The 26717-nt window shown below is 43.3% G+C and overlaps 1 protein-coding gene across 2 annotated transcripts in view; it reads left to right on the top strand.

Annotated features, from left to right (window-relative positions):
* The window catches only part of NSMAF (neutral sphingomyelinase activation associated factor), a 58451-nt gene that overhangs the window by 13402 nt on the left and 18332 nt on the right, over positions 1 to 26717 (top strand). For both annotated transcript variants that reach the window (XM_084791169.1, XM_084791168.1), the window contains 21 exons: positions 1981 to 2059; positions 2227 to 2294; positions 2381 to 2417; positions 5554 to 5604; positions 7894 to 7965; positions 8386 to 8433; positions 8530 to 8582; positions 10942 to 11071; positions 12926 to 12997; positions 15068 to 15176; positions 16406 to 16582; positions 18189 to 18268; positions 18698 to 18788; positions 18897 to 18960; positions 20274 to 20325; positions 20419 to 20539; positions 21096 to 21227; positions 21743 to 21785; positions 22282 to 22445; positions 24620 to 24728; positions 26627 to 26685. In XM_084791169.1, the coding sequence (XP_084647295.1) occupies positions 1981 to 2059; positions 2227 to 2294; positions 2381 to 2417; positions 5554 to 5604; positions 7894 to 7965; positions 8386 to 8433; positions 8530 to 8582; positions 10942 to 11071; positions 12926 to 12997; positions 15068 to 15176; positions 16406 to 16582; positions 18189 to 18268; positions 18698 to 18788; positions 18897 to 18960; positions 20274 to 20325; positions 20419 to 20539; positions 21096 to 21227; positions 21743 to 21785; positions 22282 to 22445; positions 24620 to 24728; positions 26627 to 26685 (1811 nt within the window). The remainder of the gene's footprint in view (positions 1 to 1980; positions 2060 to 2226; positions 2295 to 2380; positions 2418 to 5553; positions 5605 to 7893; positions 7966 to 8385; positions 8434 to 8529; positions 8583 to 10941; positions 11072 to 12925; positions 12998 to 15067; positions 15177 to 16405; positions 16583 to 18188; positions 18269 to 18697; positions 18789 to 18896; positions 18961 to 20273; positions 20326 to 20418; positions 20540 to 21095; positions 21228 to 21742; positions 21786 to 22281; positions 22446 to 24619; positions 24729 to 26626; positions 26686 to 26717) is intronic.

Here is a 26717-nt window from a genome sequence, read left to right as displayed (position 1 = left end):
TTCTAGGCCAGCTTGGTCTACAAAGTGGTCCAGGACAGCCAAGGCTACACAGAGAAACCCTGTCTTTGGTCTGGAGAGATGGCTGACAGCTTAAGAGTACTGACTGCTCTTCCAAAGGACCCAGGTTCAATTCCTAGCACCCATATGGCAGCTCACAACTGTCTGCAACTCCAAGATCAGACACTCTCACACATACATGCAGGCAAAACACCAATGCACATTTTTTTAATTAGAAAAAAAAGAAACTCTTTCTCGAACTCCCCTTCCCCCTCAAAATTGAGTATACCAATCAAATATAATATGGACTCTGGATTTTGATTTGAGTAAACAAACTATCAAAATACATTTATGAAGTAAAAACATTTTAGTGATAGACCCATTATTAAAAGAGTGCTTCCTGCTTCTATGACAACCCCTACCCTTCCAGCCCCCAAAAGTAACAGCCCAAACATGTAGTAGTTGCTTGCCACCTTCAAGCATCGCCCTGTGTACCTACCACATCCGGTCATTTTCAGCACTGAGCCTGGCTGCCTACATAATGCTTCATCCCCACGTACTGAGCACAGTGCTTGACACACAGCAGGTCCTAGTTTTGTTTTTGGAACTTTCTAAAATTAAAAAAAAAATCTGATTTGGTTGAATTTATAGAGACAGAACCTTGGATATACCAGCGACAGCAGCAGTTTCCTCAGTTAAAATAGGGTGACCCAAGAGCCCTGGCTAAACAAAGTGAGAATATTCGCCCAGAGACCAACCAAAGACTAGAGGGGTGTCAACACGCCACTGAAATGATTTTAAAGGAAGCAAGGGCGGGGCAGATGGCTCAGTGGTAAAAGTGCTCAACATGCCCTCATGAGGCCTAGAGTTCAGACCCCAGAACTATGTAAAATACTGGCTGAGAGTGGCAGCCTGCCTGCAACTCCATCCCTGGAAGATAGGAGAGAGGGCTTCCCCAGAGCAAGCTGGCTAGTGGGACTAGCCATAGCCTTGAGCTCTGGATGCTGTTGGGAGATCTACCTCAAAGAGGAACATGCAACACCACCCATGTGGAGACATGCATGTGCACACATGGATCTGCACACATGCAAACATGGCCACATACTCACACGCACATACACATGAAAATGGGAGAAAAAGGATGTGAGATCATAAAAATTGTACTTATATATAAATGTGCTTTTGGAAATTAGGGTAATTTCTCGTAGTTACATTTGGCATTCCGTTGTCTGTGTCAGACTTCCTAGTAAGCTGTGGTCTTGGTTTCATCACTGATAAAGTAAAGGTGACGCAAATTAACCCAACTCAACAACAGCCTCTGAGACACTTGCATTTTTTTTCAAAACTTACTAAAGCCGTGTAAATGTCCTAGGAAACTGAGGATGTGGTCAGCTCCACAGCTGATTACATGACATCACACTCACAGTCTTTAATGTTGCTTATTGCCATGAAATAGATTTTCCCTTGATACCTCAAAAATCATTGTTTATGGCATTTTGTATGTAAAATTCAAACTTTATTTTTCTGTGCTTTTAGAAAGAAAAAAAAAGCATTTAGTTAATTAATTATGCCTGTTTTATGTTGTCTCTTGAGCAGTTTGTCCAGATTCTGAGAATGAAAAGCCAGTGGAATTTGCTGAAAACATCACAGACTTAGCGTGTGTTGGCGCTTCTGCCCCTTACTTTCTTTGGAGAGCAGTTGTGAAGACTCAAAATAATAATAACAATAATGACGATAATAACAATTCGTGGGGTTTGTGGCAGCACTCAGCAAGCAATGCCCTAACTTGAGCCTGTGCAGTTTTCTGCAGCCCCCTGAGAGTGCAGATAAAGGGATACGGTAGCTTTACATCCTGCTACGCCCTTTTTCCTGTCCCCAGGCTTCTGTTAGCTGACCCCTTAGCAATCCAGGTTTTGTTAAAATAAATCACTTTCCTGATTGTCCTGCTGCTCATCAAATAATCTCTTCTCCTCCCGCTCCTAGGAAAATCAGAGGCTCCTTAAAAATATGTTCAAAATCGGTGATTTTTGAACCAGATGCTATATCTCAGCCCATTCTTAAGGTAAGGGTGTTTAAATGTGAGCAGAAACAGTCCTAAATGTGTGTGTGTGTGTGTGTGTGTGTGTGTGTGTGTGTGTGTGTGTATGTGTGTGTGTGTGTATGTGTGCATGCACCCACTTGCTTTTATCTTTACTTATTTTCCTAATATTCCCTCTTAATTTTATCCAGATTCCTTTGAGAGACTGCTTAAAAATAGGAAAACATGGAGAAAATGGAGCCAATAGACACTTTGAAAAGTATGTCATTTTTCACTCTTAATTTTACTTCAACAACAACAAAAAAAAGATGCTGTATGTCTTATGGCTTTCAATCTACATTTCAGGGCAAAACCTTGTGGCATTTCACTCATTTTCAGTCAGGTAAGTAAAAATATTTACTGAAAGTGTCAGTTATGTATTTTTCCAAACTTGAATGAAGATTTTTGTGCACGAATGGGCTTGATTGTTTTTGCGCGATGATATCAATCACGTATATAAATCCCAACTGAAAGCTGTTGGAGTAGATGTTTACGTGCCTTGAGAATTTAGTCATCGAGAATAACCTTTTTTAAAAGATAAGATTTTCACACAGGACCCTCCCTATTTCCTAAGTACAGGAACTGAGTTTGTCCCCAAGAGCTAAATATGAGAAGGTTGAAATGAAAGCACAGCACTTCATTCTGTGGCTTCCCGCTGCTAAAGATGGGGAGGTAGCACCAGGCCACGTGAGTGACCTCAGGCTCAAATGACAGCCCAGTGATGCCTGAGGCAGGAGAGTCCCTCCCACCAGCAATGACCTGGGCTGTTGTGTTTTGTTCATTCCAGATATATGCGATATTCATTTATATATTCACGGTTGTACCAGATTCAGTATTGGCATCACGTGGCAAATTGAAATGGAGTTTTTCTGCTGGCATCTCAATAATTAGTTTGTAGTTTAAAAGCAAACAGAAAGACAGTTGAATAAAGAGCAGAGGTCTATCTTAGTTTTTTGGGTTTGCAATTACAAGTTCTCATCTCCCAAAGGCCGTGTTACCTGGGTTGCCTGGACTCTGCAGAGCTCTGCTTCTGCATACCCTCAGGTTGTCCAGAGAATGCTGTGACTGCAGAAAGCTGCGGGAACAGGACGGCACTTGAGCTTAGGGCAGTGCCGGGAGCATGGGGGAGCTGAGTGGGACGAGGCAGGAGTGACTCCTGCTGTCGTATCACCCAACCCTTCCATCATAAAACTGTTTAACATGCATTGACAGTTGTCTTATGAAATCGGTGAGATTTTTGATTAAGTAACTTTCTGTTAGTACCTTTGTAATTCCGGTTTTAAAACAGAAAAGAATCGTGAACTATCTTCAGCCCCATACTTTTTTTAAAAAAGAAAAGATTCATGAACTGTCTTCAACTTCATATTTAATGCCCCAGATGAAAGCAGGAACTGCCTGATTGTGAGGAGCGCTGTTGTTAGCCGTGGCCCTGTGCACTCATATGTGTGTTTCTTACCACATCGTGGGCTTATTGCAGGCCACCCATATCTTGGAAGGGTTACTTGTTTTAGTTCAAAGTAGCATTTCCTTTAGAGAACTACCCATCGTGTTACAGTTTTAATAACTTAGTTTTAGAAGTAAAGCTCCAAACCCTTCCTCCTTCAATAGTTTTAGGAAGAGATCTCAGACCCCACCAATTCAAAATCAAGGGTACCAAGATGCAAGCTACTCTTTCAAGCAGTATTTTAAGCTTCATATGTCAAGACTTTTACCAAGTCTCAGAAATAGGTTTTGGTACAGAGTTTTGCTTTCAGACTTTTTGGTTGCTGCTGCTGTTAGAATAACATGTTTGTACATGTGTTATGTGTGTTTGTGTAAATATTAGTTTAAAGCCGTGTGTTCAATAGGGGAGATGGAGAAATAATTCTCTCCTCCAGTATCAGTTAGTGAAGAAACTTGTGGGGCACGTTAGGGAGCACAACTGTGCTGCCTTAAACAGAGTGGATCGGACAGGCTCACGGAGAAAGAGCTACTTGACTGCAGCCATCATGGTGAGCTGCAGCCAGCAGTAATATGAGAGGTAGGAGTTGAGCTATGTCAAGACAGAAGGTTCAGGTCAGAGCACATGCTAGAGGAATGCTGGTGTAGGGCGGGGACGCTGTTGTGACGGCCTCTGAACCGTGGTAAGGCTTTAGAGTAAAGGGCAGATGTGAAAAGCCACTGGGGAGCTACAAGATCAGATTCGTATGTCTTTGAGATCTTTCTGGTGAGGGTCACAGAGGAGACCCAAAGGGCGTCCGTAAGCCCTGGTGCTTTGCATCAGTGGGCAGAGCGCTCACCACTGTCCAGGTACATTCTGAGGAAAGCCTATGTGTGTGCTGATGACCCAGCTGCAGTGTACAAAGGAGAACAACTCAGAAAGACTTCCAACTAGCTGCACTGTGCTGCCTTTTACTGAAATAAAAGGTGAGGTGAGGGGCCGACAGGGAGGATTGAGAATGTGAGGTGTGGGCTGCTGTAGACCTCCCAGAGGCATGGCACGGACGCCAGGGTGTTCTTGTCTAGGATTCAGGAGCCGGAAGCTAGAAAGACAAGTGGGAGACCTGGAGTGTGCAATGAATGGTTGAGCCCTGGGACTGGATAGAGCCCCGCCAGGTATTGGGGGCTATGGACAGAGAGGTCTTAAAGCAAGACTCTGGCTTTTTAGTGTTGGAGACTGGGAAGAAAACCAGCTCCAGAAGGAAGGCAGAAGGCACAGGAGGGCCGTGAGGCACATGGACAACGTGTCTGCCACAGCCGGCAGCTTTGTCACAGGCTCTGAGGATAGGCAAGGAGGCCTCCTGTGACCCAGAGGAGTGGCTTCAGTAGTTGAGTGGGAAGAGGGCCTGTTCAGAAAGTCACACATAGCTCTGTCAAGTTGTCTTGCTACAGAAAGGTCATACAAATGGCCAGTGGAGGGTGTGAGACCAACAGGGTGGCTACCAGTGGCTGGTGACGCCTCACACGGAGGGTGGGCTCTGCATTCTGAACCCTGACAGAGAAGCGCCCTTGCGGTGGTGCGGGCAGGGGTGGGGCGTCCATTGTGAGGGAAAAGCAGCTGATGCACTCTGGCAGATGGTAGTGTTGATTCTGCATGGCTGTTAACATGCAGATGGAATGATGGCCTCATGTAAACACCATGTGGGCCAAGGTCTCTTGATGCCATTGAATGGATCGTACCACCGTGCGTTTGCTTTTCCCGTTTGTTAGGAAACTGGCTTCTAAACTGACAACTCTCCTTCCCTCACCTGATTGGCTACTTGACACAAATGATAACATTCACACACATCTTGTGCGCCACTTACTGATGATTCTCCTTTTAATGTAACATTTGTTATTTAAGTGTCATTCTTTAAAACCAAAGTAATATAAATATGGGTATCTTTGCAAATAGAGATTGTGTAACAACAATTTCAATGCTGAGTTCATAGTATCTTTATAGGAATTCTTTACAGGGAGAACTTTTCATTATTATTTTGGTGTTGACTTGTCTTTCTCAGGTATATTTCATTAAAGAACACAATATTGTGGCACCATATAAGATAGAACGGGTAAGTAAAGTTTTTCACATATTATTGGAAATTTATATAGTGATTTTGGGCAGTAAGATTTTTATGGGCCTATTAATATCGTTAATCAAATAATTCAAAGTTTATTAACAGTTATTGCAAAAGTACCCAAATGACCCATACACCTTAGCAACAGTTTAGAGATGATATTATAAGTGGGAGAAATTAAGTGGTAGATCAGGGATTAAGCACTGGTGGAGAGGACCAGGGTTTATTACGTACACGGCACCTAAAAACCATTTATATCCCATGCTAGAGGATTTGGTGCCCTCTTCTGGCCTCTTTAGGCACTGCACACACATGGTACCCTAACCATGTATGCAACAAAATAATAATACACATTTTTTAAAGAAACCCTAACCATGTATGCAACAAAATAATAATACACATTTTTTAAAGAAAAAAAAGAATAAATGAAACTGAAATAAAGAAACTGAAGTTGGGATGTACAAATTTATAACCATATTTATTATGTATCACTGTGAGGGGTTTTTTTTTTTTTTTTGCCTAAAATTACTGAAAATTTATTTTCAGGAGTATTTAAGAAATTCTTAGAGTTTATAATATATTTGATAGCTCAGTCTTTTACCAAGTCTTAATTTGGTGAAAGTTATAAGGCAGCGTAGGCCTTTTTTTGAAGTCTCTTAGGTTTGTATTCTTTACACTGCAGCATGCAGTGAGGTGACGATAACATTCCTACTAAAGTAGGAATTTTTAAGGGGCTAAGAGATTGTAATGTGGCCAGCTCCTTATAATGACATAGTCTCTGTGCAAACCCAAGCCCACATGCTGTGTCAGCTGCAGTTGCTGGCCAGGCTGCAGTGTCCCACCCGGGAGCTTATGAAACATAAGCTGCATAAGCAGTTTTATAGACAAGAAAACATGCAGGCACAGCTCACACGGGAGCTTGAGAGTCCACTGTCTGACTGCCCCTTCCTACCTGCTAAATGAGCCCTGTCTCGTGCCTGCTCTCTGGTTGTGACTCTCCACTTTGACAAAGCCCCCATGGGCAGTAGACTACCCTCCTTCAAGATGAGACCTTTCCTGGGTACCCTTCCTCAGGCAGCTCTGCTGAGACCATCCAAAGCACAGGGCTGTGTCTCAGGTCAAAGCTATCAATGTAGGGGACAGGGACCTCTGGGACACAGATCATCAGACTGTTACATTTATACACATGTATACATATGTACATACATATGTGTGTGTGTTGTACACAGTATGCGCCTGTGTATATGTAACACATGGGAGAGATTGAGACACAGAGAATGTTATAAGAAAATTATTACAAGGAATTGACACAGGAAATGATTAAGTAGATGCCCAGCCTGTGGAGAGCCAACATTGTAAGGTCTGCAGGGAAGGGAAGCCAGGTGTCCCAGCAGGAAGACAATCACAAAGAGGAATTTATTTATTTTATTTTTTTTTATGTATCTGTAGTCTTTTGTTCTCTTTGACCGACAAAGACTTTGACTTACCTCGAAGAGGTCGGTCTGTTTTACTCAGTCTAGTGATTCGGGTGTCGAAACCACTCAGGTACTCCCTTACCAACATATGCAAACAGTGAAATATGTTTGCGCTTTTATGGCCCCATCAAGTTGACATGTAAAGTTAGCCGTCATGTACATGCATTCCTGTCCTCAGAGCACTAAGTATATGGCACGAATATTGATGTATCTGAAGGGACCGCTAGACCTCAACACAGAGAGAGACAGAGGCAGAGAGCGGGAGTGCACACCCAAGAGAGAGCGCCAGCCAGGAGCCAACATCACAGGCTGGGTGAACCTCACGGATGTAGCACAGACCATACCACCCACCAGTGACACGCATCACGTGTCAGGCACAAATCAAGCCATAGCAGAGGTAAAATTGTGTGCTCCACCCCAGCATAGTGAAAACAGAGCAGGAAAGCCACAGATAGTGCACGCTCTCAAGCTTGCCGTAGATCAAAGAAAGGAGAAACTTGAAACCATTGCATGGCAAGTGAAAACAAAAAGAGAATGCCAGATTATGGGAGCAAAGCAGCAGTAAAAAGACAGAAGAAAGACTCAACATAAAACTAACCCCACTCCTCAGGGAACGAGAAGAGGAAGACCAAACCAAGTCCTAGTGCCCAGAAGGCACTGAGTGACAAAACAGCTGTGGGTCTTGCATGTCGCTCCCTGCAGCTCTCCGTTCTGGGGACGCTGCAGACATGCACAGGGTTGGCAGCTGCTGTGCAGACAGATGCTCTTTAAGCATCGGGTTGACATGCCGCGCTTCTGTCCCCATCAGGGAAAAATGGAGTATGTCTTTGAACTGGACGTTTCTGGGAAGGTGGAGGATGTAGTGGAGACGTTGTTACAGGTAAGCCAGCCGTTCACTCTGGCACCCACAGAGTGCAGAGCAGCCAGAGCAGGGAGCCCTGGTTCCTGTTTTCACTTTTGTTTTGAGGCAAGGGCTTCTGTAACTGAGGCTGGCCTTCCCTCCCTCCTGCCTGTCCCTCTCTGGTCCTAGGATTAAAGGCGTGCACCACCACATCTGCTCAGACACCTGTTTTTAAACCTCATATTTCATATTACCCAAATAATTGTCACTTTAATAATAAATATACTGCAGATTTACTTGAGTATGTTGAATTTGGAAACTTAAGTATGAAAAGGCACAGACATCTCAGAGTTTCCACTGCTACTAAGTGACCGAGTAATCAGTATTTTCATTGCTTCGGAAGAACTACTCACTATTCTCTGCAAGGATAACTAATTATGTGTGTTTGCAACATTGTAGCTGCACAGGGCATCCTGTCTTGATAAACTGGGAGACCAAATGGCCATGGTGAGCATCCTGAACAATTGTTGTGTTGGATTAAGAGTTAACTTCTGTGATCTCTCTCAGACTCACATCCATGGTTTTTAATGCTTCTTCCCTTAGATCACAGCAATCTTGCAGTCACGTTTGGCCAGGACATCATTTGACAAAAACAGGTAAAATTTCAAGGTTTTGTTTTCTGATTAGAACGGAGTGAGTGGCTCCATCTGTAGGTCTCTTTGAGCGTGTTCAAAACTGATGTGGCTTGGGGTGTGGGAGAGCACTTGCCTAATACATGTGAGGCTTTGGGTCCCGGCCCCAGCACCCCAAACAAACACAACTGCTGCTTTATCCATTGTTGTTATCATCCCCCTGTTCCTCCCTTCTCCCTCCTCTCTCTCTTTCTTCCTCCTCCTAAGAACGGGGGCTATCAGCGCTTTCTCCTCCCTTCTCCTTCCTGCCACCTGCCACTTAGAAAGCCTGTGCATTCCCACTGCTGCCATCGCCCCAGTCTGTTCACTGGGCGTCTCCACTGAGATTGCCCCAGTACACCGTAGCAACCCTTGGTCCATCTGCACAGTGTGACTATTCCTTCCTCAGTTCCTCTTCTCCCCTGAACCTAACGACATACTAAATTATGTCCTGTACAAAGAACACATTTATCACTTGGCTGTTGGAAGTTCCAGTGTACAAGATAACCTACTGCCATGGCCTCACCCTCTCACTCACTCACTGCTCACTGCTCACTGCTCCAGATGGACGCTTGCTTCCTGAGTTCTGGGCTCTGGCTGATGCCAAGGGAGCAGTTCCTTCTGGACTCGAACTCGCTGCCTTCTAAGCCTTTGTCATGGTCTCTTGTTCCCCCGTGTTCTCTTTCTTCTGCTCCTTCATCTTAGCCCCTTGTTTTCTCCTGCTTAGAATGTGTACCTGCCTGCCTTTTGCTCCAGGCTAACTGAGCTTTCTGATTTTAGCTTAGCTGTCGGTTCTTCTAGAGATTCTTTGGCCCCTCAAATTGCACTGAGTACTTTCCTATCATTCTCCGCAGGGACCAAGAGAGCACACTTACTGTTCTAATGGCTTCCCCATTGATTTTCTTGGCTTATTAAACATGCAGTACATTTTCTGAAAATAATGGTGCTTTTTTATTATCCTCATCTCTTGTTTATTTCTTGCCTTATATTAAGTAGATGTGGGCTATTTGCCAGTATGCTCATGTCACATTCTCCTGTATTACTTTGTCTGTATAGTAACTATTGATATCAGGTGATGCACAACTGCCTGTAACTCCAGTTCTAGGGGCTCTGCCCTCCTAGGGCACCAGGCACACACATCGTGCACAGACATACCTACATGCAAAACTCATACACATAAAAAGAAATCAATAAATCTTAAGAAAATGAAAAAGTGGTTTACTTTGAAAATTTTAATTTATTTTTCCAGAACCCAAAATGTTGTCCTGGGGGATTTAGAGAGGAGTCTTGGTGGTGTAAGATGAAATAATTCCAGCAACGTGCATTCTTTCTAAAAAGTAAAAGGAAACTTGCAAACATAAGCTTTTATTATATTTTTGAAGAAATGCCTCTTACTGACAAAATGGGACTATACTTTCCCCACTGTTTATGTTGAAAAGATTCAAATTCTGTCAAGTTGAAAGAGTAATACAATGAACACAGCTATTGTATGGGTTCCTGGTATGTGTTTGTTAATGCATTTCCAGTTCGCTTTAGATAGTGCCATGCATGTCACTGCTCTGCTGTGTGTGTTCTGCTTGTCATTGTCCCCTCAGTAGCGCAATACGGCAGCTTCTAGGCAGCACTTGGAGGGCATTAGCTATTCTGAGTCATCTAGTTTGGCCAGTTCACCATGCAAAGGAGGTTGTTGGAGCTCACGTATCCTTGTAGATAGGGAACTTAGGCGCTACTTTTTAATTTAACACAGCAGACATGGAGCTGGGTTTTGTTGTTGTTATTGTTGTTGTTTGTTTGTTTGTAGCTGGGTTTTTTTTGTTTTGTTTTTAATTAAGCATCTTAGAAATAGAAAAGGCATCTCTGAGTGGTTTTACATAGATAGCAAACTGACCTTTAAGCAATTGTAATTACATGTTCACAACCTGACAAAGTGAACCTGCTAAGGATAGGGTCTTGCTCTGTAGCCCAAGCTACTCTGGAATTCAGGGTATCCTGGCTCAGCCTCCCTAGTGCGGGCGTTAGAGGTGCACACCATTCCTCCCAGCTCTAGACGTAGGTCCCAACGATATAAATATGGGAAGTTAGATGATGTACAAATAACCGCAGGACTGCTCTTTTGGGAGAGTTTGTTTCTGTGATATGTAACCTCTCCTGTTAATAAAAAGCCAGGCTTCCATTATGCCATCTAAACGAATGTCAGCTTTATTTAAGCAACCCACTCATATTGCCACCTTTTTCATAGTAATTGCCGTGTTTAGACAGCTAGCAGGCACATTTACAATGTGGTTAAGCCGAGGGTAGATCAGTTTCCGACTTTTCTTCCTTTTGCTGCAAAACATCTTTGCAGGTTCCAGAATGTTTCTGAAAAGCTGCATATGGAGTGCAAAGCAGAGATGGTAACGCCTCTGGTGACGAATCCTGGACATGTGTGCATTACAGACACCAACCTGTATTTTCAGCCCCTCAATGGGTACCCGGTACGTAGATCACAGAACCGTGTACAGTGCCTTGTCTTTCAGCTCCATTTTCCAGGAACCTGACTTTAAAATTATGGTGCCCTCACATCTTGGGGGAGTCAAAGTCCTTTGGTGACCCTGTATATCAGTGTGACTGCCTAATACCCTGTGTAGTCAGGCACTCAGCCGAATTTTAACCATTCTGAAGGATCTTGTTCCTAGTAGTGTGTAAAGAAGCTCCACCCCTCCTGATCATGATCAAGTCAGGGAGCATTTATTGTTCTGCCAGGAAACACGGGAAATGACACAATGAAAGTGTTGTAATGAGTGAAAAATCGATCCCTGTGGGCACTGGCCTGTGTTTAAGTGTGTGTGGCTCTGTTAGTTTCTCCCTCATTACAGACGGTGGCTCTAAGCCTTCTGTGAGTGGTGGTGTAGGTTCTCCAAGCCAGTGTGGAGACATGCAGAGATGACACACTCTGGAGCTATAGGACCCTCCTGCAATGTAGGAAGCCATCATCTCTTTGAAAAGAACTCTAGTTTTTAAGCCGTGCAGGGAAGTAACGGGAACTCAGATCTCCACACTAACTCGTGTGAAGACTTGCTGCTTACCCAGAGATGGTCTTTTTGGAATGAGCCACGAAAGGAGCACAAACCCTCTCCCTCTGGACACAGAGTCGGACCATTTGGCAGGATACCTGACCCCACAGGGAAGAAGAGTATGCCCTGTGAATCCTCCCGGCTTAAATCAGACATGGTGTCATAACAATTCTGTCCACTAGGTGGTGGCACATGGCCGGCTGGCATGGTGTTCTCTGACACTGCCTACTTCTGTTAACGGTTTTGGGTCAAAACCTTGTAGGAAAATGTACGGCACAAAGCCTTGGGACATAGTGAGCGTGTATATATTCCCAAAGCCCTGGCCAGGCTTCTCGGTTGCGTTGAGGTCTTCGAGGTATTTCTCACTGTGCATAGCCTGCCTCTCCTGTAACCTGGGAGCAGGGACGTTGAAGCTTTGCCTCTTAGCTGAGCACACACCGTATTTTCTAATTTTGATTCTCTCTTACTACAGTTTTCAAGTTTCAGAGATTCAAAACAGTTTTTCCTTTAAAAGAAACAGTTTTTAAAGCCTTGGCTTTAACTGTACTTTATGAGCTTTAATACTCTTTAATACTAAGGACATGAAAAACATAATTCTTTTTTAAAAAGATGTTAGAAATGAAAAACATAATTCTTAACATTAAAAAGAAAAGCAAACCCTAGAGCAAAACTTGCTGGAGAGATGGTTCAGTAGTTAAGTCATCAGTACCAGAGCTAGAATCCTAGCACCCACAGAGCACACGGTGCCCCCAACACACACCAGTATCCTCAGCTCTGAGCCTGGGAGAGACCCCGCCCCAAAGAATAGATGGAGAGAGATTGCAGACATCACCTATCTTGGCCTTCGCATATGTGTACCCAGGTACATGTAGCCCCACACATAGGTATATGCATACATTCATGTGCGCTCACACACACAAATAAATAATAAAAATGTTTTAAAAGAGCAAACTTTCTGAATAGTTATTTATGCTCATTCTTGAGTGCTCCACACCATGCTGTAATCCTTGGAATAACCTAAAAGATGAAGAACCATTATCACCTGAGATCACTTAGGAGGGTTAGAGGAAAGGAAGGCCAGGAGATGTGTCAGAGCAGACTGGGAAGCCAGGTATCATCTGTTCCAAGGTCTCTCCCAAGTGCTCACTGCAGCACAGCAGGAAGGCAAGGCTTGTCGTTCTTCCCCTCCCTGCTGTAAGATACAAAAGAACAACTTCACAACCGTGAACTGTGTTAGAACAGAGATGCTTGACACTGTCTTTGTACTTTTTAAAGAAACCTGTGGTCCAGATAACACTCCAGGACGTCCGGCGCATTTACAAGAGGAGGCACGGCCTCATGCCTTTGGTGAGTTCAGGTGCAGTGCAGTCGCCTGTGGGTGATTGACAGACCTGCAGTGCAGCCCGTGATTGACCTACAGGCCCCTGTGCAGGCCTGAAAACATAAGTATGCTGTAAATGAGCCCGTGGAAGCTAGAAATTGGTAGAAGAATAACTTTTTTTTTTCTGGGAATAAGAGATTCTGTTGCAGAAAATATTTTTTGTTCAAAGAGCAGAAAGGCTACATGGTCCTTGAGTTTCTCACCCCTGGACCTTCAGAGCTTCAGGGCTGAGGCTGGAGTGCGCTTGCAGAGCTGTCCAGCTTTCCTCCCGCCTCGCACCACTGCAGCCAGGTCTCAGAGGAAGACTGCAAAGACCCTCTACATTCTTAGTACACTGGGGGAGTCAGTCGTACAGCCACGGTGCTTAGTCCCGCTTCTCCGCTCCGTGTGTGTGTGTGTGTGTGTGTGTGTGTGTGTGTGTGTGTGTGTTTGTGTGTGTGAAGGGGGGGGGGAAGATAACCACCTTTGGCTGGCTCTTTCCACCACTTCCCTTGCTAGGCACACACCACACTTACATTTATTGCACACATTCCCCCTTAGAAATTAATCACTATTGATGATTCCAAGGTGTTTTGAATTGATGTCAATATAAATTCATTTTCTTTTGCAGCTTATAACTAGCTCATTTTGTACTTTTGGGAAATTCAAGCACTTTGCTACCGATTTTATCTCCATTTCTAATAGTGGTAGAAAATCAAGGAAAACAGATACTTTTTTTTTTTTTTGTCCATGTGGAATGATTTACTAAGAAAATGATCATTACATATCTAAATATTTTATAAAGTTGAAGTTACTTAAAATACAACAAAAACCACATTAACCATTATTTCACCCTAAAGGTGTTGTTACTTTTAGAGGCAGAAAAACCTCAATTAACATCATAAAATTAAGGTGTAGGAGGAATATAGAAAACAGATACTTTTGTTTGGATGGTTTTTGTTTCTTGATACAGAGTTTTTTTTGTGTGTAGCCCTGACTGAGCTGTAATCACCTTGTAGACCAGGCAGGCCTTGAACTCACAAAGATCTGCCTGCCTCTGCCTCCCAGGTGCTAGATTTAAAGTCGTGTGCTACCATGCCTGGCCAGGAAAATAGATACAATTAAAACTCTTGTACTTAAAAAAAAAAAAAAATAGCCAGGCAGTGGTGATTCCAGCACTTGGGAAGCAGAGGCAGGTGGATCGCTGTGAGTTGGAGGCCAGCCTGTTCTACAAAGTGAGTCTAGGACAGCCAAGGCTACACAGAGAAACCCTGTCTCAAAAAATAAAATAAGTCTTGTGCTCTTAGCATAGAAGAGCAGTCAACAAAGTGAGGAAAGCAGCATTGCTTAGCCTCACTCTTTCCCGTCATGGCCCTGTACATTACACAGAAAACAGTCGTGAGTCCCGGAATTCACTCCTAACTTACCTAACTAGTGAAAGCCATGAAACCAAACCTGAAACCAGAGCGCAGCTGGACTCTTCTTGTTGTTTCTTCCCGTCTTACTTTGCCAACACAATGCCCAGGAAGCTTGCAGTTTCCTTTTCTCTTGAGACTCGGCCTTACTCTGCAGCTAATGTGGCCCGGAGCTCATGATTTCCTGCCTCAGCCTCCTGAGTGCTGAGAAAATAGACATTTAGCTTGCAGTTTTCATTCAAATGACCATAGCTGAATAGGTTATTTTATTTTTAATTTGTTATGCTTCATGGTTATTTAATTCCTACAAGAAAACAAAACATTTTTGTCCAAGAAAGAAATGTAGGTTCATTGGTCATCTAGTTTTAAATTTCAGAATAATAAATTCATAAGTGCTATTGTCACTAACAGTATTTGGTACTAGAGAGAATTACATTGTCTGCCCAAGGTACATCTCTCGTTTTCAAGAAGTTTGTATGATAGCACATATGAATATAGAGACATGTATCCTTGAATCAAATTATAACTGTCCGCAAAGTGTAAAGCTCAAGCACTTACATGCCTAAGTGACTTTAAGATTGTGTACTCTGTGATCTCAGGATGAACACGGTGCTATTTGTTCTATTCTTTCTGAATTTTTAGGGCTTGGAAGTATTTTGCACTGAAGACGACCTGTGTTCCGACATATACCTAAAGTTCTATGAGCCTCAAGACAGAGATGACCTCTATTTTTATATTGCCACGTACCTAGGTTTGCTGGCCTCACTTTTGTGTCTGTTCACGGACGGTAGTTCAGCTCCTAAGAAGCTGGGACAGCGAATAAGAGAAGAAACACTGCTTCACCATAGTTAAACTTGTTCTGTTCTCTGATATAATAGCCTCAAAACCAGGGGAATGTGAATCCATTTTGGTAATAGTTCATTTGTGTGTTCTTAAAACTCTTGATGATTATGTTCAAATACTTCCCTATTTTAATGACCTCCAACTTGAATGGTTACAAAGAGTCTATCCAAGTGTTTTCTGTGCAGTCATGTCATGATCTAATTTACAAAAACCAGGACCGAGTTTTTTTTATGGTGGGAGGATATGTTTGTGTGTAGGGGAATGCTGAAGTTGCCCTCCAGCTGCGGCTCCCTCTATCTGAGCTCATTTCTAAGTTTGCTCAAGCTTTTCCAGAGGGTTCCAAGAGCTAAATAAAGAAATGCATTCTGTTTTTAAAGCCTTTCCTGGTAGCTAATTAGAAACCTGGTTAAAAAAAAATAAATAAGAATACATAAATAGTGCAAGGGCATATGAGTTAAGTTGCTTGATACACCCAGTTAAGAGTTTTTACATCCAGAAAAGGAGAGTTTGCTAAGCCAAATCAGAAATCCACTGGTTCATAGGACAGCTGAGTCATCCCAACCGTTCTAAATCCCAAGCACTCTCACCAAGAGGCCATTTTTCCAGGGAGGCCGGCCTTCCTGGTTGTTCTGGCCTGACAGTTGGTCTTGCTGCAAAAGCCCCCTTTTTCTTTGACAGTTCTGTTTTTCTCGAGGTCACAGATAGCATGTAGCTATTGGTAACCCGGCAGGAGCCCACCTCTTCAGAATCTAGAAGAGGAACTAGTTAAGTACAATCTGGTTTTGTTCTGGCTTCATGAAGAAATAAGGGGGAAGTGGCCATGGTTTTGAAAAATGTGCCAGAACTCAGCACATTTGGTAGACCTCCGTGTTGTTCATTGTGCAATTGCCATCTGTTGCCACACAGTGCTTGTATATTCACGCCACCTTCTTATATTTGTTGGAGTTATGTGATATCCAGTTTGGTAGTAGTTCAGTAACTTAACAAGTTCTTTACCTGGGTCCTTGTGAAAGCAAGTCAGCACTTCAGAGGCTTGTGGAAGAGTCCACACTAAAGAAGCTCCTTCTGCCACATTAAGTAAAAGCTAGCCAGCCACCTGTGACGCGCAGTGACCACTCAGGGCCCCTCTCCCCTCAGAGCACCACGCTGCAGAGCACACCGCAGAGAGCTACACGCTGCAGTGGCAGCGAGGGCACCTCTCCAACTACCAGTATCTGCTCCACCTCAATAACCTGGCCGACCGCAGCTGCAACGACCTCTCCCAGTACCCGGTGTTCCCATGGATAATAAGTGACTACTCCAGCCCAGAGCTAGGTGAGCGCCATTGTGCGTGAGTTCTGGTGGGGATCTGCTTCCCAAGGGGAGGGAGGCTGTGCTCTGTTCTATACCATATCTCGCCGTAGGAACGAATTAGAACTCCAATAAGTTTTCTCACCAAAGATTGCCTATTAGACAGGTGTTGTACAGTACTTTGTGTGCACTTACTACTCCTTGAAGGTCATACATAGAAAATGCATGCATAATTTTATTTCAGTCTTCCTGTTAATATGTGTAAGTGCCAAGTTTTGAAATATTTAAATTTCTCAATAAAAATTTCAGTTTGGTTTATTATTTTAAATTCACGTTGAAATTTTGAATACCAAAAAAAAAAAAAACAAATTAAATATAATAAATCAGCCATCCACTATAGCATATTTAATCACAGGAAGAAATGGAAGCCATCCATAGCCATAGTATGGAGGTAATTGTACTCCTCAGCCTTTTGTATTACTGTAACAAAATACCTGAGAAAAACCAAATTGCAGGAGGGAAAACTGATCCAAAGGGTTGTAAAGCGTTCCGTGCAGCATAGAAAGGAAGCGTTAAACAGGGTCAAAGAGCACGGCAGCCGGAAAGCAGAGAAAGAACAGAGCAGAGGGCTATGACAAGGTGCAGCCTGGCAAACGTGTCCCACTGACCTCCCTCCTCCAGAGGCCCTGCCTCCTACCTCTCACTGATTCCTGATACTGACGTCATATTATGAATCAATTAAAGAGCCAGCACATTCATTAGGCAAGCAACGTCATCTGATCGTCTCAGGAAACGCCAGTAAAAGCACAGGCAGAAGCGTGTCTTACTAATGTGGACATTTCTCAGTCCACTCAAGTTGGCACTTGCATTTTTGTGGCACCGGTACTTCTTTCTTGTTCCCTTAAATAAGGTTTCTAGAATTTGGTAATATTGTAATTTTCTATCATAACACTTTAAGATGACATATTATGAGAAAATAGGATTTTTTTGACAGTTCAGTGAATGAGTAGGACCTTTGTCATTTAAAGTGATATCAAATTGTCTAGGTATAAGAAGGTTCAAATCTTTGATTTTTTTCAAATGTTGCTGACATCACAAGGTAATATTCCCTGTAATTTAGACATAGGACATAAACCTTAGTAGATGAATGTGGGATTAAAATCTGTTTTTTGTAGTTTTACTTAGAATTGGGTTTCCTTTGTTTTTGATGAGAAAGTAATTTAAAATGGCATTTATTCATTCACTTGTATGTGTTTGGGAGTTGGGACTGGTGGGTGCCTATGTGCCATGGTAGGCCCCTGTGGCGGTCAGAGGACAACTTGGAGTCGGCTCACTCCTTCCACCACATGGGTCCCAGGGCTTGAGCTCAGCTTGTCAGGCTCCACGTCAAGTGCTTTTACCTGTTGCAGAAAATCATTTGTTAACAGTCTGTATTCAGGGTATCTCACACTACAGATGTTACTTGTAAGTGGATGTAATTTTGTTCTGTGTTTCATAGCTGTATAAACAACATAGGTGCTTGCTACTTGTGGACTTATCTTGATTTTCAGAACTAATTTGTAGAAACAAATGTGAACTTGGCTTATTTCAGGAGAGGAATGGTATAAGGTCACTGTGTTTATGTTTACAGATTTATCAAATCCTGGAACCTTCCGAGATCTTAGTAAGCCAGTGGGAGCCCTAAATCCAGAGCGGCTGGAGAGACTGCTGGTATGTGGGGGAGATGGGGCCGTGGCTTGCAAGTCATGGCCTGTGCTTGCTCAGGAAATGGAGCTCAGCCTCTAGCACTAGAGGGTGTGTCAGGACGTCGTCAGCCTTTTCCTGCCATAACCAGCTGCTCACCATTTCTGTGTGCTTTCGCTTGGGAAGTAGGAAGGGAACCTCTTTGCGTCATTTTCATGTAGATATTGATAAACAGTATTGGTTCTGTCTTCTTGGATATCAACACCCTACACCTAGAAAATGAGCACACACAGCAGGAGCGCTGCTCATCATGGATGCACGGTCTCGCTGGCCCTCTGCTGTTCCTAAGAAGCATGAGGGACACAGTACACACATCAGGAGCTCTGCTAAGGGTTGACTCCTTGAGCCAGCTACTGTCTCACAATCAACACGCACCCGTTTGTTCTTATGTTGCAGACTCGATACCAGGAAATGCCTGAGCCTAAGTTCATGTATGGGAGTCACTACTCTTCCCCAGGCTATGTGCTCTTTTACCTCGTTAGGATCGGTAAGCGCTGGCGTCGGCTGCAGCTCCAGCATTGGCTGCAGTGCATTGTCTCACTTGGGGTCTCAGGTCATTCTACAGTCTGACTCTACCCTCATTCTCCCCCTCTAGCACCAGAGTATATGCTGTGTCTACAAAATGGAAGATTTGATAATGCAGATAGGATGTTTAACAGGTTTGATACATCGCACCTTGTTTAACCCTTTCTGGTTAAATATAAATGTGTAGTATGCTTGTTTTAAGATACTAGGTATAAACAAAAGTGTAAAGAAATGTAAAACCTAACCAGGTCTGGAGGCATACACCTTTAATCCCCACACTGAAGAGATGGAAGCAGATGCCGCCTGGTCTTCATAAAGAGTTGTAGGACATCCAGGGCTACATAGTGAGACCCTGTCTCAAAAACAAAAGTTATATCTTTCAAGCTTTTTTAAAAATAATGTGTGTGGATATAGGGAAACATATTTTTAGTTTTTGAATTATTTTTATTTTATTTTATGCATATGAGTGTTTGCCTGGATGTATGTATGTGCACCACATGCATACCATGCTCACAGGACCCAGAAGATTTTTCTGGAACTGGACTTACAGACAGTTGTGATCTACTGTATGGGTGCTGGGAATCCAGCCCAGGTCTTCTAGAGGAGTAGCCAGTGCTCTTAACCACTGAGCCATCTCTCCAGCCCTAGGAACAGATTTTTGTTTGCTTTGTTTTATTTCAAGACAGGGTTTCTCTGTGTAACCCTGGCTATTTTGGAATTCACTCCATAGACCAGGCTGGCCTCCAATTCTGAGATCCACCTGCCTCTGCCACCTGAGTACTGGGATTAAAGGCTTGTGCCATCCACGCCCCGTTTAGGAACATATTTTCAAATGCAGATTTTTCTTCCACCCTATATAGGCTGAGCAGGGGGTTTTTTTTTTTTGCACATACTATGAATATTTTGAAACAATGATTTATAAAATTACTGTGCCATATTTTAGAATATGCTATAATTTACTTAAATTGTTATTCTCTATTGAGCAATTAGACTTGTCTCCCCAAATTTTCTTCTTAATAATTTTGCTATGGTGAAAGCATTAAAGTTAGCTTACACATTTATATGATTAACAGTTCCCTACACAGAATACAAGAAAGAAGCAAACTCCCCTTGTGTCCCATCGCACATTTGTGGTCTGATCTTTTCTGGAGCCACCAAGCAGTTGTACTAGATGCCTAGGATGTGCACTTCCATGGGCAGTGTGCGTGTGCTGGTGTGAAGTGGTGTGGGTGTGGTTCACTCTCCTGGGGGGTCTAGTGAAGTTTCACCAACCCCCTGGGTCATACTCTTTGTGGTCAAGGAGCCTCACACGGCTGTGTCAGTGGGAAGGCTAGAGCACCAGAGCCTGGGGCGGTAGGAGTTAGTGGGAGGATACAGAGCAAGGCCTGCTGCTCTTGTCTGCACGGCTCAGGCTCATCGTGAACACAGTGCCCTTTTCTATGTCTAGTATTGCAGAAACCTGGAAAAACTGTCTGGATGGTGCAACGGATTTTAAAGAGGTAAGTAGTTCAGGAAGCTGGTGATCCACAGGGCTCTGGTTTCTAACTGCTTTAAAAACATCCGTTGTGCACCTCCCTCCCCCCAACTTGCAGCTGATTCCAGAATTTTATGACGAAGACGTCACCTTTTTAGTCAATAGTCTAAAGTTGGACCTGGGAAAGAGACAAGGAGGGCAGATGGTCGATGACGTGGAGCTTCCAGCGTGGGCCTCAAGTGAGTGCCTTCTGAGGCGTGGTGTTAGAGTTTGTTGCATGCTTTCCCAAGTAGACAGTTGTAATGCCATTCGTTGAATTGTATTGCTTGTGATTTTTAAAAATACTTACCTATTTGAACTAGAATCTGTTTTACTCCAGCCAGAAATGTGCTGAGACCACCCTGTAAAGACCTCGGTATGTTTGACAAACCTAAATGTTGTAAAAGTGGTCCATCTCACTTTTTCCAGAAAAAAAATTATGTAAGGTGAATAATTAAACTCATTAGAAATATGTATGTTGCCGGGCCTGGTGGCGCATGCCTTTAATCCCAGCACTCGGTAGGCAGAGGCAGGCGGATCGCTGTGAGTTCTAGGCCAGCCTGGTCTACAAAGCGAGTCCAGGACAGCCAAGGCCAACACAGAGAAACCCTGTCTCAAAAAAAAAAAAATCTTTATCTTTAAAAGTAAAAAAAAAAAAGTATGTCTCTATTATCTCCTAGAAACCTAGAAATCTATGCACACATGGATAGGTACAAGAAAGACAGCCTAAAACTCTGATGACATCTACTCTGACAGGTCCCCAAGACTTTCTCCAGAAGAACAAGGCTGCCTTGGAAAGCAGTTATGTATCCGAGCACCTGCACGAGTGGATTGATCTGATCTTTGGCTATAAGCAGAAAGGGAGTGAGGCTGTAGGAGCCCAGAACGGTATGTCACACTGCCATTTCCTTAGTGTGCTGTGAGAATGCGGGCAGCCTGTGAGAACCAGGGCTCAGGAGGCTGAAGGAGGGGACATGAGTTCAAGACCAGCCTAGGCTACATGACCAGACCCTGCAAGCCAAACAGGAAACTCTGATCAACAGTGACCTCTATGTTTTTAAGTAAGCAGGAAGAAGATGGTTTCCGTCTGCCTCTGTTTCTTTGTCAGTAGCAAGGTACTTGAGCTGAAATCCAGAAATGGCTAGAAGGGCAGTCACACCAGGACTGTGACTGTTACTCCCCTAAAAGCGAAAGTAATGCTAACCAAGGAAAAAACAATTACAGCTTTACTCACCAAAACACAATAAAACAAGTTAATACTTACTCAGCTCGAATACTAATCTGTTTCACAAATGAAAATGAATTTCTTTGCACACAGTTTTAAGATGAATTGTTTACATTTCTGGACAGAGTATTTATAACCAAATGTACATTTTCCAATAGTGTTTATATCTCTCCTTCAGTGTTTCATCCCCTGACCTATGAAGGCGGTGTAGACTTGAACAGGTATGTACATGTTTCTTTTTCCCTACAAAACACTTTTATCTGAATTATTAATAAACTTATTGAGAAGTTAAGGTATGAAGTGATTTATATCTTGCTTTTAAAGTTGCTAAAACACAGAAAATAGGGACCAGAGAGATACCTCACCTGTTAAGAGCACTTGCTGCTCTTTGAAAGGATTTGAGTTTGTTTCCTAGCATCTATGTTGGGCAACTCAGAGCTACCCGGAACACCAGCTCTGAGGAATCTGGTGCTGTCTTCTGGCCTCCTCAGGCATGCATACGCGTGTGGCATTCACTCACACACACACACACATAAATAAGTAAAAATAATAGAAATAAATCATTTGAGAAGGAAAGGTATATGAAGAGGTTTAGTTCTTGCCCATGTGGCTTTTTATTTGAGGTTTAGTCTCCCAGTCAATCTGCATTGTTTGAAGCTCATGCTTTGGGGACTTGAAGCAGGTGCCCTACTGTATCTTTTGTGTTTTATCCTAAAGCATTGAGGATCCTGATGAGAAAGTAGCCATGCTGACCCAAATTTTGGAATTCGGGCAGACACCAAAACAGTTGTTTGTGACACCACATCCTCGAAGGATCACCCCCAAGTTTAAAAGTTTGTCCCAAGCCTCCAGCTATAATGCTTCCATGACAGACTCCCCAGGTAAGTCTCGTAAAGAGTGACTGTAAAGGCCTCTTTGTCTTGTAAAGATTCTGAAGCATGAACTGCTGAGCTGCCTAAAGATATTCACCTTTTAGAAGGCTTTGTGTAGGAGAATAATAATTCAGACCTGGGTGCTCTGGCAAGAGATCACATCCAGAGACCTTCCAGGGCTATATGATCCAGCTGGAATACAAACACACCTTTAATCCAGGAGATAGGAGCAAGCGGATCTGAGTTCAGTGCCATCCTGGTGTAGATAGAGCAAGTTTCAGGTAAAGAAAAGCTAAGTTCCAGGTATGGTGGTACATGCCTTTAATCCCAAACAATGTTAGGTAAAGTTAGTTTGTAGAAAGAAGCACCCATGTTTGAAAGTGATGTTTAACTGAGTGGCAGAAAAAAGTGACAAGTTGGAGAAAGATTTGACAACAGGATACGCTCAACTCTCATGACAACGGAGAGGGAAGGGAAACTACTTAAGGGAGCAACACAGAGACTGAAGAGGAGGCACTTTTACCAGGACAGAAATAGACAGGTTGCAGAGAGAGCAAGCTAGACTCAGGTGAAGATCAAAGGAGCCAGGTGATTAGAGCAGATTGCTAGAGTTAGTTTAAGACCAAGCAGAACAATTCAGGGAGAAGCCAGAGAGGGAAGGCAGATTACATAGGTCAGCTGGGAGAGGACTTGGAGCCAGGACAGCTGAGTTGAACCAGCCAGCCCAGAGCGCAGAAGAACAAGAAAGGGTGAGCTTATTAAGCAGTAAGTGTCAGAGGCTAAAATCATTCTAAGGCTAGGTTAGATTGTATGGAGGCTTGAAGCTTCCAGAACCAGGCCTAGGTTAGCAGGAGGAGGCAGTAAGCCTCTGAGACAAGAATTGAAATAGGTGAATAAAAGTTCCTTTTACAGTTTTGACTGCTTCAGGGGCAGAGCTCCGCCTCCCTGTACATTGTGTCCCAAGTGCAACAAAACAAACAAACATATTTGTTCTTCTCCTGGTTTTGTTGTAGGTTGCTTGTTGAGAGAAATGAAATCACTTATTTTCTGGTTATTTACTATGACTGTGATTGCCCTGGCTCTCTCCTTTTCTGTGGGGTTGAAGCTGCCACTCAGTGTTTAGCAATGCTGTCAGATGTATGCTCCCAGCCGTACATGCTTCCTAGAAAAGACTTCCCTTGGCCTTGACTCTGCCAAACCCTCGTACAGTTCTTAAATTCAGCTCAAACTGCTTCGCTTTCTTAACTTGGTTCTTTCCTATTTAGCACGTGGCAAATGTGTGTATTTGCCTCTTCCATCTAGGCCATCATGGCTACTAAGATAAACTTAAGGGAAGGAAAGGTCATGTACCTCCATCCATTTACCATGTTTCTTATCTCATGGAGACTCCCAGGAGGACCCACGTGGTGACACACAGCATCTTATCAGCAAAGCATTTCCTCTCCTCTCCTCTCCTCTCCTCTCCTCTCCTCCCCTCTCCTTTCCTTTGCTTTCCTTTCCTTTCCTTTCCTTTCCAGTTTTGTCTCCCGACACCCAGGCATGCAGAGCCTTTCAGGCATGCTGCAAGAGGAGCTAAACCCTCTCTCCAGCCTCTTCTTATGAGGGTTTGATAGGGGCAGCCTCAAATACCATGTACAGGGTTAAGTCAGGTTACTGTGTTCCTCCCTCAGTCCCCAGCCATAAGCACTATCATGTGGTCACTTTACACAAGGTAATTACTCCAGCTTTTCTTCATGTAGAACTGAGAACTTTGCTTATGCCCAGAAACGCCTGAGGAACTAGAAGCCTTATTTGATTTCTTGTTTTCTTTCTCTTTCTCGAAACCAAAACAAAGCTTCAGTGTTCCTAGGCAACTGTCAGGTTCTACAAAGGAAAAAGCTGAGAAGGAAATGGCCACTTAGACTTTATTTCCTGTGATTTTGTTTTTGTTTTTTCTTTTTCTCTAAGTAACTGGTCAAGTCAGGACTTTGCAGACACTAGGAAGCCTGGAGCTCTCAGTAAAATATTCTATATATAGTTTTTTTTTCTTGGCTAATATTGGACTGTATGATAAGTACCTTTGAAAGCATATTTTGGTGGGTAGCTTGTTTTCTTGGTTCCTTAATATTAATAGAATATGCTGCCATTCTGATACAGTTGCCTTTCTATTCGTCACTGATGCACTTAACTCCAATTTCATGTAGTTTCTCCAGGGGAGGAGTCATTTGAAGACCTGACTGAGGAAAGCAGAAGTCTGGCCTGGAATAATATCACCAAGTTGCAGCCGCATGAGCAGTACAAACTCCACAAAGAGTAAGAGTGCCTGCCACTTCCGCTGACCCAGCACTTCTCAGCCTGGGGTTGCACATCAGATGCTTACACCACGATGCTATGCATCATAGCAAAATTACAGTTATGATGTAGCAATAAAATAATGTTATGGTTGGGGGTCACCACAGCTTGAGGAGCTGTATTAAAGGGTCTCAGCATTAGGAAAGTTGAGAGCCACTAGTCTGTGTAAAGGCTGGGGTTTAGGTATGGAGTAAACAGTGTAAGTCAAGTCACATGGGAAAGTGTCCATCCAATGTTGCCTTCAGTGGTTTCTGGCCTGCAAAATGTTTGTGATGTAAAGTTAGTGTAGCAATGGAAAATTTGGCATGAAGTGGTTGGCTTTGCTTGCCTGCTCCCTCATGCTATCATTTCTGTTATATGCTGTTTACAATGAGATTGGGCTGCAGGCAGCCTGCAGTTTTGAACCTCTAAATCTTAAAAAGTAGGAAATTATGGGTCAAGCATGTGTGTCAGTAAGCAGGCACAGTGGCCACCTGTAATCCCAGAAACCCATGTAGAAGCTGGGCAGGCACAGTGGCCACCTGTAATACCCGAACTCAAAAAACAGAGACAGAGGATCCTGGGAAAGCTGGTCAGCTGGAGATTCAGTGAGAGGCTCTGCCTCAATAAAGTGAGCAGAGAGTCATCAAAGAAGACATCTGACATCAACTTTGGGACTCCACATGCACACACACACAGAGACGCATATTCCCACAGACATGCAAATGCAAACACACACATTCACACTCAAAAGACTATAACAGATGTGAGTGTGTGAGAGAGTGGATACGTGGGAAATCAATAAAGATCTTGTATAAGGATAACACATAGATGGAGAGAGAGAAAGGCACGATAAGCAAATAAAGTCGGGCTGTAGAGATGGCTCAGTGGTTAAGAATACTGACTGCACTTCCAGAGGTCCTGAGTTCAATTCCCAGCAACCACATGGTGGCTCACAACCATCTATAGTGTGACCTGATGCCCTCTTCTGGCCTGCAGGAGTACTGTATAAATAATAATTAATTAATTAAAAGAAAATGAAGTCAAGCATGGTAAGAGAAAAGCGGGAAGTGCAGAAGTGGAAGATAGGGAGAGAGGGAAGGAGAGAAATAGAGATACGTACATTATAAAATCCACGTGAATTTTTAAAATAACCTGTAGCTTCAAGAAAATTGAGTTTGTGAATGAAAGCCTTCCACATCTCCTCTGTTCGGGATGTTCATGTACCTCGCACGGTCTAGCCTGTTTCACAAGGAAAACCCAAGCTCAGTTCCTGGTAGAGCTCCACGGCTGCCAGCAATCTCAGACAGGTGGTAGCCATGTGTTCCATCAGTCGCGAGTGGATTTGGATGTGCTAATGCCTGGCTTTATTTGGGGTTCGTAGCTCAAAGCAGAGTATAGCACATTGAAAATCAACAGCTAGTTCTGCCTTCTTTAGAATAGTTTTCTTCTACTTTCCAGAAAGACATGTAGGAAGTGACTGAGACAAGACAGTGAAAGAGAATGAATAAACCTGTGGTGCTTATACAAGTAACACTTAGTGAATGACCTTGCATGTCCTTTAAAAGGGCCTAGTGGAAGCACACGCATACACCATTGACAGACATTAGGGACAGTGTATTTGCAATGAAGCAAACGAGGTGCTTGTAAAGAATAAGAGTCATCACACTTGTCAGGAACACATTCAGTCTTGTCCGCTGCAGCCTGGAGAGCAAAGGTGGGCGTTGCCAAGGAATGACTTGTAATGGTTACATCATGCAGAGAACAGAGCAAGTGAAGAAGCTATGAAGACAAAATGCAGGAAGCCTAGTAAAAATAAAACAGAACAGCTGTCCTAGCACATGCTAATGGTCATTTATAAAACTTTGATTTTTCAACAGGGCGGTGACAGGGATAGCAGTGTCTTGCAATGGGTCTTCAGTCTTCACCACGTCACAAGGTATGTTTTCTTGCTTTAAAAGCTGGTTAGCT

Source organism: Acomys minous, assembly GCF_964271855.1.
Source record: "Acomys minous genome assembly, chromosome: 1".
Classification (NCBI taxonomy): Eukaryota; Metazoa; Chordata; class Mammalia; order Rodentia; family Muridae; genus Acomys; species Acomys minous.
Note: the sequence above shows the minus strand (reverse complement) of the source record. Positions and strands in the feature narration are given on the sequence as shown.